Below are 19039 nucleotides of genomic sequence, written 5' to 3' on the forward strand. Positions count from 1 at the left end.
TACATATACATACTATGTTTACAAATCAGTCTGTATTTGACTTCTATATTTGTATCATGTATATTCGTTTTTCATCTATAAGATACCCCTTACTATATCTCCTATATCTATACTAGGCTGATTTGTGTACTGTAGGTGGGAGGGTAAGTATATGAAGAAAATGCATCAGTTAAGTCGCCTTTATGGATAATTACATTTCGTTGTCTTTAAAAACATTGAATACAGAGGGTTTTTTTGTTTTGTTTTTCTGCAAGGCTTCCTTAAAAAGTAATATTAATGGCTTGAGACTGGTTGTGAATATTCTTCTAACAACTGTCCTACTGAATGCTTTTAATCACAGCACTCAGGAGGCAGAGGCAGGTGGACCTCTGAGTTTGAGGCCAGCCTGGTCTACAGAGTGAGTTCTAGAAAAACCAAGGCTATAACAGAGAAACACTGTCTCACAACCCACCACCCACCCCCAAAGGAAAATACAGACAACTGCCATGTGGTAGAGGGCAGACAAGTATTTGATCTTTTTTTCATTACTATCTTACAGTATTTTGTTCCCTGATAGGTTTTTATTTGTCTTTTATTACCATTCTCTTATATTTGTTTTCATTCTGAATAGTACTAATGTACCTCTTAGCCAAAGTTCCATGTTAATAATGGGTACACAACAGTATAAGTAATCATGTACTTGACTATGTTCAGTGTGTTTTTAAAATCTTCTATGGGATTTTTGATGGAACAGGCTAAACTTTCTGTCTTCCTTTCCTCTTTTCCTCTTCCCCCCTTTCTTTTTTATTCCTTCCATTTTTTTTTCTCTGACAGGTCAACCTCTTTGCTTCTTTTTTTTTTTTTCTTTTTTCTTTTTTTCTTTTTTTTTTCGGAGCTGGGGACCGAACCCAGGGCCTTGCACTTGCTAGGCAAGCGCTCTATCACTGAGCTAAATCCCCAACAAACCTCTTTGCTTCTTGAAACCTCTGCTAAGTAAAACCTACAGCTCTTGGCCATATTGAGTCTGAATCTGAATCATTCTTTTAATTTAAGGTACCCCAGAGTTCATGGCTCCTGAGATGTATGAGGAGAAGTACGATGAATCCGTTGATGTTTATGCTTTTGGGATGTGCATGCTTGAGATGGCTACGTCTGAATATCCATACTCAGAGTGCCAAAATGCTGCTCAGATCTACCGTCGAGTGACCAGTGTAAGTCCTCACCTAATTGTTGATGACATCGAGTCATATCTAATAAAGTCAAGCTGGATAACATCCACCTATGCAAAAGGGCACTACAACAGAAAGCCAAAGCTGTTAGTATGGGAATTTGCTGAGTTATGTGTAATGAGAACAAAGATAAGCTATCAGTTTTTCTTTCTTCCTTGAATTCACTCAAACCTTTATCTCAAGGTGCATTTGTTTGAAGCTGTGTTTTATATCTAAATTCCTAATCACCATATATGGTGTTGTCTTGCTATTTATTATATTATATTTATTATATAGGGTTCAGTTGTAGACTTTTGAAAGCATTAAGAAGATTGGTATTATGGCAGTGAAACTATGATAGATAATTGGTACAGAAATATCCAGTTTAAGTGGGATCTGAGGCGTGATGGGCATAAAGAAGGAAGAGTTTTTTAGCTTTAGGTATTGTTTGTTTGCTTGTTTTTCTCTTTTCAGAGATAATGTTAGATATATCATGGTGGGTTTAGGAGACAAAATATCAGGTTCACTTTCCTGTTTAAATTAGTTACTTCTGTGTTTTTCTAAATCATCTATCTGTATTTTATTTTGTTCTCTGTTAAAAAAGCAAAATGTCCTCACTCCCTTATAGATTACTTACCTCACTTTAGTACTAGAAGTAGGTCTGTTTCTGTGAACAGTATCTGAGGTGTGTAACCTGAAAGATTGCCTTCAAAGGATGATAAAACCTTGAAATAGTATCTATGGAATGCTGTGCTTCTCAGAGAGTGAAAGCAATACCAAATTTTCAGTGTTAATAAACTATTATATAATAATTTCATTGTAATTTTATGTGTATGTAGGTATAAAAGAACAGTTTTTAAAAGGTTTATTTATTTAATGTATGTGAGTACCCTTTTGCTCCCCTCAGACACACCAGAAGAGGGTATTGTATCCCATTACAGGTGGTTGTGAGCCACCATATGGTTTCTGGGAATTGAACTCAGGACCTCTGGAAGAGCAGTGTTCTTAACAGCTGAGCCATCTCTCCTGCCCCCAAAAGAACACATTCTTAAGACTTAATTTATTGAGACAGTAAGTTATTAGTCCTTGGTTAATTTTATTTAGTATCCTTTCACTTAACAGATTTTATCTATCTGTACATGACTTGCATATCAGCTACTACCAACCAATATATTATGGTCTTAAGAATATACCAAGTAAAAAGGTTGCAACTTTATATGGAGCTTATTTCTCTTCACATGTGTGAAAAAGGGTATTACTCTTAAAGCAGTATCTTAGTTACTTTTCTATTACTGTGTCCAGAAACACCATGAACAACACAAAAGAAAATATTCAATTGCGCTTATGGTTTCAGAGTTAGGAGTCCATGGTGATGGAGTGACATCAGGAACAGGTGAAAGAAAGCTCACATTTAGATTCACAAAAAGGAAGCCTGTAGAGACATACTGAAGCCTACTTCCAGTGACCACCTCCGTCTTATTCTTCCCAAACAATTCCACCAACCATGAACCAAAGTATTCAAACATTTGCACCTAAAATGTCCAATCTTATTTAAACCACTACAAATAATAACATGATTCATGTTTAAAATAGATGATAGATAAAAGCTGAAAAGCTGATAAGTTAGGTTCATTACTGTGACACAGTCATATACTCATTCTTATTGCCTGAAATGTATGATTATATAACAAATCAGTTTGATTTTTATTTAATTAAATAACGAAACTGCGTGTTGTAGTGCAAGACTTCAGTCATGGCTTTTTTTTTTTTTTTTTTTTTTTTTTTTTTTTTTTTTTGAGCTGGGGACCGAACCAGGGCCTCATGCCTTCCTAGGCAAGCGCTCACCACTGAGCTAAATCCCCAACCCCAGTCATAGCTTTTACAGCAGCGGCAGGTGAATCTAAGTTTCAGGCCAGCCTGATCAACAGAGCAAGACTCTGACTTGAAAACAAACAAACGAGAAAACATATTAGTAAGGCAGAAAAATAAAAACTGAGAATCAATTTGGAGGAAAAAATGAGCCAAAGTATTGTTGATTTTCCCAATTGAATATAGAGATCAATCTTTTATATAAAGTATTTGTAAGATAATCACTTATGAGCCTTTATGAATGTGGTAATGATATTAATGATGGCTAGAATTTCTAAAATTGTTAAGAACAGCAAACGTATTAAAATTATATACTGGAAAATGCATTTGAAAAAATTTAAAATAGATTTATTGTATATAGCATGTAATATTATCTTTGAAAGGTCTTCAATCTTAATGAATTAATTTTTTTTTTTTTTTTACAATTCTTTGGGTATGAGTGTTTTATCTGCATGTATGTGTTTGTACCATGTGCATGTCTTGTGCTTAAGGATATCAGTAGCAGGTATCTAATTCCCTGAAACTGCAGTTATAGATAGTTAAGAAACAAGTATATATGGGTGATGGGATTTAGAACCAGGTCCCTTGGAAGAGCAATAAGTACCTTAACAGTGAAGTCATCTCTCCAGTTGCTCAGAATTGAGAGATGAGTAGTAGCAAAACTAGCTTATTTAAGTTTAGAGAGGTTAAACTGATTTCTTTGAATAAATTCTTTGTACAAAATTTCTTGTTCCAAACTGTTAGTACTTCATTCCCAAAGCTTTTCAGTAAATTATTAAACATGAGAACTATTATATACAGATATCTGTCTGGCTATGTAATCAAAGTGATAGGCTTTTGGTAGTCTTTAAAGGTCAGTCGCAATAGATTTTCTTTGCCGGTTTGATATTCTTATGTTTTCTGCTGGTTTTATTAAATCTTAGAGAATTTTTGAGAGTTTGATGTATTGATTCACATTTTATACGTGTGTGTGTGTGTGTGTGTGTGTGTGTGTGTGTGTGTGTGTGTGTGTGTGTATGTGTGTATTTGTGTACCAGATTAAGAGACTTAATAAGGCTTTTTTGCATAATAAAAGCATGAATTATTCTATGTGTATAGACCTTCCTGGATATTTTATTTATTTATTTATTTTTTTTGGTTCTTTTTTTCGGAGCTGGGGACCGAACCCAGGGCCTTGCACTTCCTAGGTAAGCGCTCTACCACTGAGCTAAATCCCCAGCCCCCTGGATATTTTATAAATAGGAAATCATGTGTGATCTTTTGTGGCTAGCTTCTTTCAGTATCTTTTAAGTTTCATGTAGTGAGTTCTTATCCTCATTTCTTTTTGAGGGTCATGATGTTCATAATGGAGCTCCTGAGTATTGTACATAGTAGGCAGGTGATCTACCACTTAGGTATACCCTGTACCTTTCATTACTTTTAGAGATGATATTTCATTGTGTATATACAATGTAGTTTGTTTAGCATTCATGTTTTGGTGGACATTTAGTCAGTTTCAGCCTTTTGGGGGAATTTTAAGTAGATCTGCCATGAATGTTCATGTACAAGAATTTCATTGGTCATCTGTACAATTGGTTATTTAATTTCTGGTCTTTATGTAGGAGTATACCAATTACATATAATTATGCACAACCATTTATTCACTTGTTTTCCCTGAGACTGCTTCGTTTTACTGTTTTGGGTTTTTTGGTTGTTGTTTTTTGTTTTTAATTTAAATCAAGGCAGGGTTTCTCTGTGTAGCCCTGGCTGTTCTAGAACTCACTCTGTAGACCAGTCAGGCTTCAAACTCAGAGATCTGCCTGCCCCTGCTTCCCTAGTGATGGGATTAAGGGCATATACTACCACTACCCAGCCCACTTTACATTTTTTGACCATTTCGCTACTGAGAGGGTTCTATTCATTTTTGTATTGTTGTCAGGACTTGTTATTATCCAGCCTTAAAATTTTTTTTTCCAGGGTTGGGGATTTGGCTCAGTGGTAGAGCGCTTGAGGCCCTGGGTTCGGTCCCCAGCTCCAAAAAAAAAAAAAAAAAAATTTTTTTTTTCCACTGTGATTGTTAGTTTTTTTTTTTCCTTTCTATTAATTCTGAGTTTGACTTGTTGTTTTTCTAAGATCTTGAAATTTTAGGAAAGATTACAGTTCACCATTGGGCTATTTATTAGAGGAGGGGTTAGGGAAGAGGAGGCCAGGGTACTGTTCCTCAAGTACCATCCATCATATTCCATGTCCTGGAACTTGCCAAGTAGGCCAGACTGGCTGGTCAGCCAACATTAGGGATTTACCTATATTCTCACTGTCACATAAGGACACACTATTATGCCCAAACTTTCGTTGTATTTTCATTTATGCATTTATTTAAGTTTAAGACATGGTCTCATTATGCCTTGGCTGATCAGAAACTTATACTTTGTAGATGACTGGGCTGGCCTCAAACTCAAAGGGAGCTCCTTACCTCTGCCTCCTGAGTACTGGGATCTTCTTGATTGTCTATTAGTATGTATTAGCCTTTATCCTTTTATAATTTTGTCTTGAAGCCTCCTTTGTTATTTAGGAATTTAGTTACTCCTGTTTGCTATCTTAATTCTGTTTGCTTAGAAATACCATTTTTCTGTTCTTTTGCTTTGGGCCTTTGTCAGTTGGTGTGTTTTCACAGATAGAAAGCAATTGAGTCTTGTTTAAAACTATTCTTACTTTGATACATTCACAAAATTAGGACCATTTATATTTAGGATTATCGTCTAAAGGTATGTTCTGATTTCTTCCTTCAACTTAGATGTTGTTGAGTCTGGAGTGCTTGGTTAATGGTCATTTATCATGACAATTCATTCCTTATTCTTCATTAAAAATCATTAGTGTGTGTGTGTAGTGGTTAGTTTTTGTTAATGTGACACACATCTGGGAAGAGAGACTATCCATTAAATTTCCTCTATCAGATTGGCCCATAGGCAAATCTGTTGGGGCACTTTCTTGATAAATGATTGATTTGGGAGGGCCCAGCACACTGTGGGTGGTACCATCCATTCCAGGCAGGTTGTCCTAGGGGGTTTAAGAAAGCATAATGAGTACACCATGGGAACAAGCCAGTAAGTAGTCTTCTTTCGTGATCTCTGTTTCAAGTCCTGTCTCCAGGTTCCTCCGTAAGATTCTGCCTTGACTTTGATTGATGATGGGTTGTGATTTGGAAATATAAGCCAAATTAACCCCCCACCCCAAGTTGATTTAGTTCAGAGCAGTATAGAAAGCACATGCCTGTGTGAATATGGGTACATATGTAGCAACATATATATGCAGTGATCAGAGGATAATTTTTGGAAGTTTTACCATGGATTCTAGGAATCAAAATTCAGGTTATCAGGCTTAAATAGCCATCACATTTACTTGCTAAAACATCTTGCTGGCCAAATTTCTCCTCATTTGAAGTGTGTGTGTGTGTGTGTGTGTGTGTGTGTGTGTGTGTGTGTGTGTGTGTGTGTGTAGGAAGTCTAGAGGTCATTTTTATTTTATATTTATGTGCAAGTGTGTCTTGTGTCTGTATGTTTGTGTGTACATAAGGATGTGTACCATGGCCAGGTGTCAGATCTACCAAACCTGGAGTTAGAGGCAGTTGTGAGCTATGTGATAAGGATTCTAAGAGCCAACCTCTAGAAAAGCAGTAGCGCTCAGGATTGCTGTGCAATCTCTCCAGCCTAACAAGCACTGGGACATTTTTTTGTTTGTTTTTGAGATTTTTCTCTCTCTCTCTGAACTTGCCAGTTTGGCTATACTAACTGGCCAGCAAACCCAACAAATGTGCTTGCTCTTTCTCTACCTTCCACCTCCCAAACACACACCAGGTACAGCTTTTTACATGGATGCTGGTACTCCAAACACAGTGTTCATGCTTGCATAGCATTTACCAACTGAACCAACCATCTCTCCAGTCCTTTCCTTCAGTTTTAAAAGGTAATTTTGGTGGATATAATAAACTTGATTGGCAGATATTTAAACATTAGCTAATGTTCTCCTGGCTTTTATGGTTTCTGGTGAGCTGTCTGCTACTGTTCTGGTAGGTTGCCTATCTAAATAACCTCTGTGTGTGTGTGTGTGTGTGTGTGTGTGTGTGTGTGTGTGTGTGTGTGGGTGTGTGTGTCCTTGAAGCCAGCAGAGGGTGTTAAATCTCTTGGGACTGGAGTTAGAGACAATTTTGAGCTGCTATATGGGTGTTGGGAGTTGAGACTGCAACTTCTGGAAGGCAGAAGAACAGCCAGTGCTCTTAACTACTGAGCCATCTCTCCAGCAACTCTTTTACGCTCCTAACTGCTTAACTGTAACCTAATATGGAAATGTTCTTTTCTGGTAATTTTTTTATGAAATTCTACTTGGATGTCCATCCCCCTCCTCACCAGATTTAGGAGCAATTTTATTGAATAGGGTTACTCTGGTTGGAATGAAAATGGCCCCTACTTAGTAGAACCAATTGGGATGACTAGGAGGTGTGACCTTTGTTGAAGGAAGCATGTCATTTTGGGCAAACTTGAGGTTTCAAAAACTTCCAGTCCTAGTGTTCTTTCTGTTTCCTGTTTATGGATCAGATGTGCGCTCTCAGCAGCTGTTTCAGGACTATGCCTGCCTGCTACATGCTCTTACCAGAATACAGTGATAAACTCTTACCTCTCTTGAAACTGTTCCAAATAAATCCTTTTGTAAGTTACGTTAGTTATAGTAGTTTATCATAGCAATAGAAAAGTAAGACAGTTACCATGACTGTTAATAAGTTATCAGTTAATAAGTTTATCACATTTTTTATAAATTGGTCTCTTAATCTTATTCCAGACATATTGACTCTTATAGGGTTTTTTCTTTATTGCTGTCTGAATGTAATAATTCTTTAATCTTACCTTTAATCACTAATATTCCTTCTACTTAGTTTATTTTGTTGATATGGTTATTGTTTTTATGTTATGTTTATGGTACATATTTGTGTGCTTTAGTGCACTGACAAAGGTGAAAGATGGCTTTCTCCTACTATATGGGTCCCAGATATTTAAACTCATTTTCTCAGGCTTACCCACAGGACAGACATCTTTTTATTCACTCAGCCATCTTGCTGGCCTCTCTCCACTGTTTTTTTTTTTTTGTTTGTTTGTTTGTTTTTGTTTTTTTTTTTTTGTTGTTGTTTTTTTTTAAACTGGATTTATTGAGCTGTTCATGTTCTGATTGTTGTTGTTCTGCTTTGTTTTTCTCCCCTCCATGTTCTTTTTGGTTAGTTTACTGTCCAAGTTGCTGAGTTTCTTTTACAAATCTCAAATTGCCTTACTTTATTTTATATTTGTCATCTTTGAGTTACTTTTCAAATCAAAGCTAGACTTTAGAATTTTGTCTAGAAGTTCAGTCCTTTAACTTTAAGAGGAATCAAATTGCTTTGCTCTCTTGTATTTCATTTCAATGTGATGTTAAAAGTTTAAAAGTTAAAAAAAAACAACTCTAAAACAGTTTAAAGAAGAAACACTAAAGGTTTTTCTTTGGATCCTTTAGTATTGATGTCAGCCATGTAGAAGATAGTGTTGTATTTAGAGATTACATGAGAACTTACTATGTAATGAAAGATAACTTTGAAATTTTGATCCTCCTACCTCTATTTCCTGGTGACATAGAAGAATCACATAACACCATCCTCAGTTTAAGTAGTACTGAGAATTGAGTCTAAGGCTTCATGTCTGCCCAACAAGCAAACTACCAACTGAACTACATCCCGAATTTCTCAGTTACTTCACAGTTTGACTGTGGCAATTGTTCTACCACTGTTTATTGAGCAGAGTGAGATTTTTATGCCTTTAAATGGTTTGAGCACATCTACCAAATCAGTTGACCATATATACACGAGAACTTGTCAAAACCCAACTCTTTATTGGTCTTTATTGTTACATATGTGAATTAAATAATTTATCACATAATACAGCATAGTTCACCAAATGTATATAAATTAGCTGGGTTTTTTTTGTTTTTTTGTTTTGTTTTAAAATAGGATTTCTCAGTATGTAGCCCTGATTGTCCTGGAACAGGATCAGGGTGGCCTCAAACTCACAGAGAACCACTGCCTCTGTCTCCTGAGTGTTGGTTAAAGGTGTGCATCAGCACTGCTCCACATTTTAGCTTTTAGATTTACCTTTCAGGAAAGGATAGGGGACCTCAACCCAATGACAAGCTATTTTTGTAAGAATTGCCTTACAAAGAATTGTCTATTCTTTGTCAGAATAGGAGAGGTGCATATAGTTGGGAGTATCTGATATTCTGTGTGGTGACAGACTAAGAGATTGTCTATACTACAAGACAAGGAACACCAAAGCCAAATATATTTTAGAAGGCATTTAGTCATGCTAAAACTGTAGGTTAGAACTTCTGGCCTCTACAACCTTGAGAAAATAAAGGTCTCACTCAATTTGTAATAATTTGCTATGGCAGCCCTCTGAAACCAATTTTATTAACATTTGGTAAAATGATTTTAAATTTCAAGGCCATATAATTTCCTTTGTTCCAAGTGAACTCATCTTAACCTTGTCAAACTTAACCTCTGTAATAATCCTGTTTCTAAATAAGGTCATTGTATCAGTTACTTGTCTTGTTGCTGTAACAAAAATACCCAACAAAAGCAATTTAAAGAAGGAAAGGTTTATTTTGGATCACAGAGTACAGCCCATCATGGCAGGGTTTTGAGGCAGCTGTTCATATTACATCTAGATTAATGCTGCTGCTAAACTTGTTCTCTCCTGTTTATTTAGATCGCAACCCAAGAAGTGGTATCACCCATACCTTTTGTTACATTATTACATTTATTTTCATTGTGTAGGTGTTCATGCATGCCATAGCAAATGTGTGGAGCTCGGAGGACTCTTCCCTTTATAGTATGAGCCCCAGGGACAAGAGTTGGATCACCAAGTTTGGCCACAGCTGAACTATCTCATCTACCAACAAATATTTTGAGTCTCTTCTGTATTCCAGACTTTTCTAAATTCATGATTCTGAATGTTATTAAGTGTAGTTCTTGTTTCTAAAAAGCTTAAGTGGAGGAAGGACAATGACAAAGAAGTTTGGTATCACAGACAAACACTATTCTAGTGGGTTTATTTGGTTTGGTTGGTTGGTTGGTTTTTGTTTGTTTTTTATTTGTTTGTTTTGTGTGTAGCCATGGCTGTCCTGGAACTACCTCTATAGACCAGCCTGGCCTTGAACTCACATCTTCCTGCCTCTGTTCCCCTTCCTCCCCAGCCCCCCATTAAAGATGTGTCTCACCACAACTAGGCCAGCCATTCTAGTGTTAAATAGTTAACTAAAGCTCATGGGAGCAGTTAGTATCCTACTGAGTTGAACAGATTGGGAGAATAATCATCAAAGATCCTAGGAGGCCACAAGTATTATCTGTGAGAGAACTACAGTTGGGCATGCCTGTTGAGTTTGCAGATAGGAAAAAAGTGAGGTTTAGGGTAAAGGGTTAAAGGGTGAATGAAAACCTTTGACGCTTATCTAAAGTACTGGCAGAATTGTTGTAGCTTTTATAAAACAGATAGGTGTCACATAATCAGACTGAAATTTTACAAAGATTTTTCTGGATGTAAATTTGGAGAACTAAAATCAAAATAGGAAAAGCAGAATAGGGGACTAAAATCAAACAACACTAAAAACAGTTGGCTATTGAAGTTCTGATTTAGTGGTATACACTAGCACTGAAGAGTACCAAGGCAGGAGAATTATGAGTCAAATAGAAGGGCAAATGGGAAATGATCATCACAGTAATCAGCTAATGGGGGAAAATAACTGAAAGTGTGGAGGTATGGAATCATAGGAAAAAACCTGCATTAGATGGATTCATGAAGTTTTTGCTTTTTGTTTTGTCTTATTAAATTTAAATTTGAGTTCTTACAATTAACATTTAAGAAAATAAATGACCATTTTAGAGAAATACACTTCTACAGTGGCCCTTGGTGATCCAGAGATTGCCAATTGGTCATAGTAATAAGAGCAAGAGAATGTTGAATGTTCATTGGGATAAATGTATCACCTGTCACCTAAAGGAAATGGAAAGAATTTAAGAGCAGGAGAAAGTAGGTGAGGGAGGTGGAGCATGTTGATGTCTTTGCATTAGCATTGTTGATTTCACTGTAGTTATGTTTACCAACATTTTGTTCCTTTCTGAAGACTTGTGGACAGATAATGGTAGCTAGCAGGGAGGGCTTTAGGGTGCCCCACCTTCCCTAAGCATCTTATCTATCGGCTGTTAATGGTCACTAGGGCAAGCAGAGACATTTTCTTCAGGAGTATAATCATTGATAGGGAGCTCATGCTCTTGCAAATAGTCCTTCATCCAGGAGCCTGTTAAGAAACCCTAATAAAAGGTTGGGGATTTAGCTCAGTGGTAGAGCGCTTGCAAGGCCCTGGGTTTGGTCCCCAACTCCGAAAAAAAGAAAAAAAAAAAAAGAAACCCTAATAAAACAGAATGGGTCACACACAAAAATAACAAACAGCCTTTCATCCAAGCACTCAGGAGGCAGAGGCAGATAGATTTCTGAGTTTGAGATCAACCTGATCTACATAGTGAGTTCAAAGACAGCCATGGCTACACCGAAAAACCCTGTCTTGAAAAAAACAAAAACAGGACATACAAACAAAGAGAAAGTGGGAGCCTGGAGAGATGGATATATGGCTTAGTTAAAAGCACTGGCTACTCTTTCAAGGTGTTAGAAACACGTTTAGGGCTGCCAAGAAAAACACTACAACTCCAAGTGAAGTGTCTGCACTTTGTCTTTACAGTCTTAATTCAGTTGGATGGTCTTAAAAAAATTGGTTCATGGGGTTGGGGATTTAGCTCAGTGGTAGAGCACTTGCCCTATGGTTTTAAAAGGCCCTGGGTTGGTCCCCAGCTCCAAAAAAAAAAAAAAAAAAAAAATTGGTTCATAGGAAATGAAGAAGAGTTTACTAGTTATAAACTTCGTGTCAGTTAAGAGGGGAGACCCTTGGTCCTATGGAGGCTTAATGCCCCAGCATAGGAGGATACTAGAGCGGGGAGATGGGAGTGGGTGTGGGTGGAGGAGCACTCTGATAGAGGCAAAAGGGAGGAGAATTAGGATGGGGGTTTGTGGAGGGGACACCAGGAAGGGGGACAACATTTGAAATGTAAATAAATAAAATAACCAATGTTAAAAAAGAATAAAATCCTTTTAAATAAGACCTTTCTGTTAATAATAGTACTCAGACTGTTGTAACTATTTCTTAGTTATTATAGCTCTCGGTCTGTTTTCAGTTGTTGAATAAATATTTTTAAAGTGAGCAAATATGAATACATGAGTATATAGTTTGGCGGTTCCTGTTGCATTTCTAACGTATCCTTCCCAACTGATTCTAGAACTTGTTCACCATTCTTCAAAGTAATCCCATAGTTAGTAACTCTTTCCTCTACCCACCAAACTGAATTTGATTTGTCTTTTGGGGGCATATGATATCAATATACTAGTTTTACTAACTTAGCATAATATTTCCAGTGTTCATTCATGTGCTGACATGTAGCAGTACTTCATTACCTTTTATAGTTGGATAATACTCCATTGTATAATATTCAGCAGCTTTTGTTCTTCCTTAGTTCTGTATTTTTTTTCTCCTTTTATTGTTAAACTGCTTGATTCTATTCCTGGAGAAGGATAAAGAACGGTGTTTTAATCTTTTGAGCAGCTGTAATAGAAATACCATGAACTGAGTGGATTAAACAGCAGGGTTATTTATTTTATATAGTTTATTTTTCAGTTCTGGAAACTGGAAAGTTCAAAATAAAGGCGCCTCCAGTTTCAGTATCTACGGGAGACCCATTCCTCGTGCAGAATGCCTTTTCACATTGTCCTTTCCTGTGAAAGATTCTTTTTATTAAGTTATATAGTTTGTACATTCATGACCTAACCATATGCCAAAGGTTGTACTTCTGAATACTATTCCATTGTATGTTGTATTTTGACATCAGATTTTTAGGTGGATATATAAATAATCAGATCATAGCTAACATGAAGGATGATGTATATAGTGTTTTAAAAGTCATTGTCTTAAGAGTTTATCTATCAAATACTTGTTTATATTTACCTGTTCATTGTATAGCATATGGCATAGTACAGGCATTTATAAATGTTTTGAAAAATAAAAATAATTTAAATTTATAGTTAAAAGTTGGGCTTTATGCCAATTTATGAGAATTATATTCCAAAGAAGAAATGAAATTTAAAATGACTTTTGAAAAATTGTTTTCTTACAAAATGAAATTAAATCACAGTAAATAGAAACTGACATACAAGTGGAAGCAATATGTAAGTATAGAAAAAAAGGATAGAATGGGGTAGCATCTGAACCCTCTTGTACAGATTCAAAAATCTCAAAATTGAAGTTTCTTGGTAGCCAGTTAAAGCAACGTTCTATGTTGTCAGGATAGGATTGTGGGGCTTTGCCTGGCAGTATTTCCCCATACTTTTTAGTCTTATTTTCACTTTGTTTTCTGAGAGCAAAAGCAAATTGTATTTTTTAAAACATCCCACAAACATTTCAGGATAGTTTTTCTAAAACTAAGGAAGTAATGCATATTTCTTGTTAGAAGAGGAAATTAGGCTGCTTTCTTTTTCCTTGTCTTTCTGTTTAAGATGGCGTCTTGAACAGCCTAGTCTTCTTAATTAGCACTCTTATTTATTTATGTGTGTGTATGTATGTATGCATTTATTTATATTATATTGTGTGCTTGAGTGTATTATTTGTATGTTTGTCTTGTACAGCACATGCATACCTGGTCGCCAGGGAGGCCAGAAGGCTTCAGATCCCTTGGAACTCCAGTATAGACTGTTGTGAGCTACCACATTGGGACTTGGAATCAAACCTGTGGCCTTAGGAAAAGCATTAAGTGCGCTCTCTCTCTCTCTCTCTCTCTCTCTCTCTCTCTCTCTCTCTAGATTTATTTTATTTTACTTATATGAGTACACTGTAGCTGTCAGACCAGAAAATATAAAACATTTAAAAAAAATTTGGAAAATAAGAGTTCTGATCTCAGATCCAGCTTAAATCAAGTGTTATAATGAATTAATAAGCAGTATAGTGTCAGTTATGAATGAGGGCATTTTAACCTGCATTAGTGCTGATATGAAAGTGATAAAGGCAGACTGGATTAACAGAGAAATAATGCACTGATAATACACTGTATATATTATTCAGCTCTCTTAATGTTAATATGCCTAGCGAGGCTTTCTCTGAAAGCCTATCTAAAAAAGTTCTTAAAATATATTATATACTCTGATTCCATCCTCACTTTATTTTTCATTTATCACATGCCAGCAATTTTTATTTTATATTCTAATTCAAATACAAGTTATATGTACAATATTTCAATGGGGCTTAATAGTGGTCATTCGTTGCTTATAGTTCCATGAAATTATTGTGTTGTCTGTATATTTATTACCTCAAACACAAGCAGCCCTCTAGAAAAGTAACACAAAACATAGGCCCTTTGTTGTTCATTTCATGATGAGGAATGGATATCAGTTAAAAAAAATATAGCGTTTTCAAATATAGGAGTTGACAGTATAGAATTAAAGACTAGGTAATACAGTGATTTGGAAGTTATAAGCACTCAGCCAGTATTTGTGAAATAAATACATGAGTATGGATTACGAGAGATGAGTGAGTTAAATGCATTTGAAGTTTATCTGCTTGGGTTCAGATCCCAGGACTGTTTGATAGCTGCAGGTTTTTTAATTCCTCTGAGCCTAAAGTATGAACTGAGAAAGGCATTATAAAATTTAAAACCTCGAGGGGTTGGGGATTTAGCTTTTCAGTTGGGTGAGGCGCTTGCCTAGGAAGGCGCCAAAGGCCCTGGGATCGGTCCCCAGCTACGAAAAAAAGAACCAAAAAAAAAAAAAAAGAAAAGAAAAGAAAAGTATCTTTACATACTGTCAGTTTTTATTCTATCTACTACATAGGGAATTAAAGATTGATATTCAGGCTTCATTGAGGAATTATGAAAAATTTTGCAATTGTTTTTTTTAACCCCCCAATAATACCCCAAATTGTCTCTTAAATTTAGAATCACAGTGGTAACAGATAACCTCTGAAAGACAAGAATGTTAAGGTATAACTTATCTTTTCACTTTCAATCCAGATTTACAGGAGGATTTATTAAAGAATCATTTTAGCTAATTCCAGATTTTTTTCTAACTGCTAAAAGATAATAGAACATTTTTCTCAACCTCAAACACTAATCACAAATCCATGTCACTTGTTTCTATAGAAAAGAGCAAACTGTAATCTGTTATATAAAAACTGGAAGGAATTTTACCCTAATGGCTTTAATTCTGTTTTTTCCATATAAGATGTTCAAGCCTTGCAATTCAAAGGCTAATGGAATCAGTGACAAAGTCAAATTACACAAACAAGGTCATTAAAAATCTCCATTATTTTTAACTTGGTTGTTAAAGGGCTGGATTAAGCCAGATTCTTGTTGGTATGAACCATTAGTTTACAGGTATTTGAACATAGCATATATTTCCACTGGAAAACAGGCCTCTTCAAATGCCCTACCAAATTGAGTTGGCTCTATTAAAGGAAATTAGCTTGCCTCGTGATTTTCTAAGGCTGATTACCTTGGATACTTGAGAGCCAAGGTATTGCTCCAACCTCAAATGCACTATCCTCCATATAAATATTGATGCCGTGGTGTATGCTTTTAATAGCATGCAAAGCTTGTATTACTTTTCCTCCTCCACTAAAGAGTGAACCTATGGCCAAGCACATACTAGAGAAATGTTCTACTGCTGACCCATGTATTTCCATACCCACCTTTAAAAGTTTTACTTTGAGATAGAGTCTCACAGAGTTCTGAGTTCATTCTGTAATTCAAGTAGGGCTTGAACTTTCAGTCCTACTACCTTAGCCTCCCAAGTAGCTGAATTAATACTCTTCCTTGGTTCTCACTACCAGAGGCATAGATTTAAGATAAGTGGGTCAGATAACAAGTATAACATAGAGCTAATCAGTCTCTTTCGTGTGTGTGCTGAGCAAGGATCGCAGACTTTTATGTAAGGCCCCAAAGTGCAGTTTGGGGATCTTACGCATTTTTTTTTTTTTTTTTTTTTGGATATTTTTATTTACATTTCAAATGTTATTCCTTTTTCCTGGTTCCCTGGACATAAGCCCCCTATCCCATCCCCCCCCTTCTTCTGTAAGGGTGTTCCCTCTCCATCCACTCCCCCAGCCCCACCCCCCCCCATTCCCTACACTGTGGGTCCAACCTTGGCGAGACCAAGAGCTTCTCCTCCCATTGGTGCCTAGCAAGGCCATCCTTTGCTGCATATGCAGCTGGAGCCATGGGTCAGTCCATGTGTCCTCTTTGGTAGTGGCTCTGGTTGGTTGGCATTGTTGTTCTTATGAGGTTGCAAACCCCTTCAGCTCTTTGAATCCTTTCTCTAACTCCTCCAACAGTATCTAAAGCTCATAAGATTTTTTTTCAGTCCTGGGATTTCTGTTTTGGTTTGTTTCCTTCCATTCTATGAGTGTCTTAAAGTTATTTTTATTTTATTTTATTTATTTACTTTTATTTGTTTTGGGGGTTTTGCTGTTTTTTTGTTTTTTTCTTTTTGTTTTTTGGCCCTGGTCTCTCTCTCCCTCTCTCCCTCTCTCTGTCCCCCCACCCCCAACAGGGTTTCTCTATGTAGCCCTGGCTATCCTGGAACTCCCTCTGTAGACCAGGCTGGCTTCAAACTCAGAGATCTGCCTGCCTCTGTTTCCTGAGTGCTGGGATTAAAGAAAGGCGTGCACCACCACTTCTTGGCAACACCCATATCTTAAAGAAGCATGGAAAAGGCAATTTTTTTCCAAAAGTGCTTTGAGTTAGCCAAGCATGTAGTCTTAAACAGTCTTTCTTGTATGTGTAAGCTGAAAGAACTGCTGCATGTCTGCCTAGTACCTGATGTCTTAGATTAGCTGCTTAGTAGTGTTAAATGACTGAGCCAGAAACTACTGCCAGAATTAGTGCATTTCTAACCTTTAGAATAGAAGTTTTTTTTTTAATTGTATACATTGGGGGGGGGGGAGGCACTAATGTATCACAGCAACATTTTGTGTGAAAGTCAGTCTCCTTTCAACACATGAGTCTAATGGATTGAACTCATGTCAGGCCCAATGGCAAGGTCTTTTACCCACTGAGTCATTTAGCTCTCCCCAGAGTAGAAGTATTTCTACCAAATAGCATCTAACCCTTACCTGACATCCACTGCTGTCTTTGCGATTCAGTCTCATACCATTTCAAAGGATACAGCTTTATGCTGATGCCACAGCAGTACTTCCTCTACTGTGTTAATATGAAGAAAAGCTAAACAATGATTAATAATTAAATTCAGAGTAGCTTTTATTTGGGTCCAGGAAATTTCTGTACATCTGTAGGCTTTAAATAGGATGGATTTAAAAAAAAAAAAAAAAAAGAAAAGAAACCTTTATTGGTTTTGTATAACAGTTCACTGCTGTTTTTTTTGTTTGTTTGTTTGTTTGTTTGTTTTTTTTAAAAAACTATATAGAAGTGGAAGCAGTTTAATGGCGCTTACTCTTTCCCTTCCACACACAGTGGGAGTTGAACTCAGGGCTTCATCCATGCTCAGCAAGCACTGTACCACTGAACTACGATGTCCCCAGCCATGATATTACCACATTTGTCAATTGGGAAAACAGGATCTATTTCTGTTTGTCTAAGTGCATGGGTGTTTTGTCTGCATCTGTTTCTATGCACCACTTGTACCTGGTGCCCATGGAGGCCAGAAGATATCAGATTCTCTGGAAACTGGAGTTACAGATGGTTGTGAGCTGCTGTGTGTGTGCTGTGAAGTAAATCCGGGTCCTCTGGACAAAAAGCCAATGGAAGCATAAGTTAACTGGATAACTGTCAGTGTATTGTCCCTTCTTGATGATTCTTCTGAATTTGCTTTGGTGACTGAGTTCAGTCTCTTATCCTACTTCTAAATAAAGGTAAGTTTTAATATGATTGGTGTGAAAAAGTGTTTCAGTAGCTAGATATCTAGTGTCACATACAGAAACACCTCTAAGGCAGATTTCACAGTCAGGGAGGCAGAGCTTTTGGATACAGTAGGTGGAGCTTTGAGCAAATAAAAACGGCTGTGCTTATTCAAGGATTCACTGCTATTGTAGGAGAAGCAGAAGAAACTACTAGCAGCAAAATCATTGCCCTTTCAGGGTTTATATCCACAGAGCCAATCTAAATAGATTGTTGGCTGAGCAGAACAAACGCAATAGAGTTGGGAAGCATGGCTGTTAAACAAGACCAGTGCTCTGACTTTGGTCTTTGTCTTCCTTATGCTATAGGCTAAGTTTATGGTAGTTTGTATTTCTATTTACCTTCCCCCTAGTTTTTTCCTAAACTCTATTAAGTCTGTTTTGCCTTTTCTGATGGATTTTTTGAAGAAAGATTTTTGTTCAGTATTTGTTATTGTAAATTCTCATTGCTGCTGCTGTTCTCAAAAGGATTGTATAAATGAGGTAAGAATTTCCAGTCTTTATATAGGCATAATATAACCTTTCATTTAAATTACTGAAATTATTTAGTGATCTAATAATTTATTCTGTGTGAGGAGGTATGCTTTTCTAAATTCTGAATGGTTAGGACAAGTTTTACTTTTGTCAAGATATTAAATATTACCCTAACTTTTGAAACTTAAGCTTTTATAAGGAATTGCTGACAATTTTTTTTAAAAAAATCAAAGATTGAACCAAAGAATTCTATATTATGACTCATTCCTGTGTTTCCAGCAGATTAGTTGGCAAACAAACAGAATTAATGAAGTCAGACAGAGGTGTGTGTGTGTGTGTGTGTGTGTGTGTGTGTGTGTGTGTGTGTGTGTGTGTGTGAGAGAGAGATATTCACTGGTGGTGTTATGCTTGTATGGATGTCTGTGTCAGGTGACAGAGGCCCTGGAATTGGAGTTACA

The 19039-nt window shown here is 36.6% G+C and overlaps 1 protein-coding gene across 4 annotated transcripts in view; it reads left to right on the plus strand.

The window, feature by feature from the left end:
- The window catches only part of Wnk1 (WNK lysine deficient protein kinase 1), a 124411-nt gene that overhangs the window by 51331 nt on the left and 54041 nt on the right, over window positions 1-19039 (plus strand). For all 4 annotated transcript variants that reach the window (XM_032905781.1, XM_032905780.1, XM_032905783.1 and 1 more), the window contains exon 4: window positions 1033-1190. In XM_032905781.1, coding sequence (XP_032761672.1) covers window positions 1033-1190 — 158 coding nt within the window. The remainder of the gene's footprint in view (window positions 1-1032; window positions 1191-19039) is intronic.

This window comes from Rattus rattus, chromosome 6, assembly GCF_011064425.1.
Source record: "Rattus rattus isolate New Zealand chromosome 6, Rrattus_CSIRO_v1, whole genome shotgun sequence".
NCBI lineage: Eukaryota > Metazoa > Chordata > Mammalia > Rodentia > Muridae > Rattus > Rattus rattus.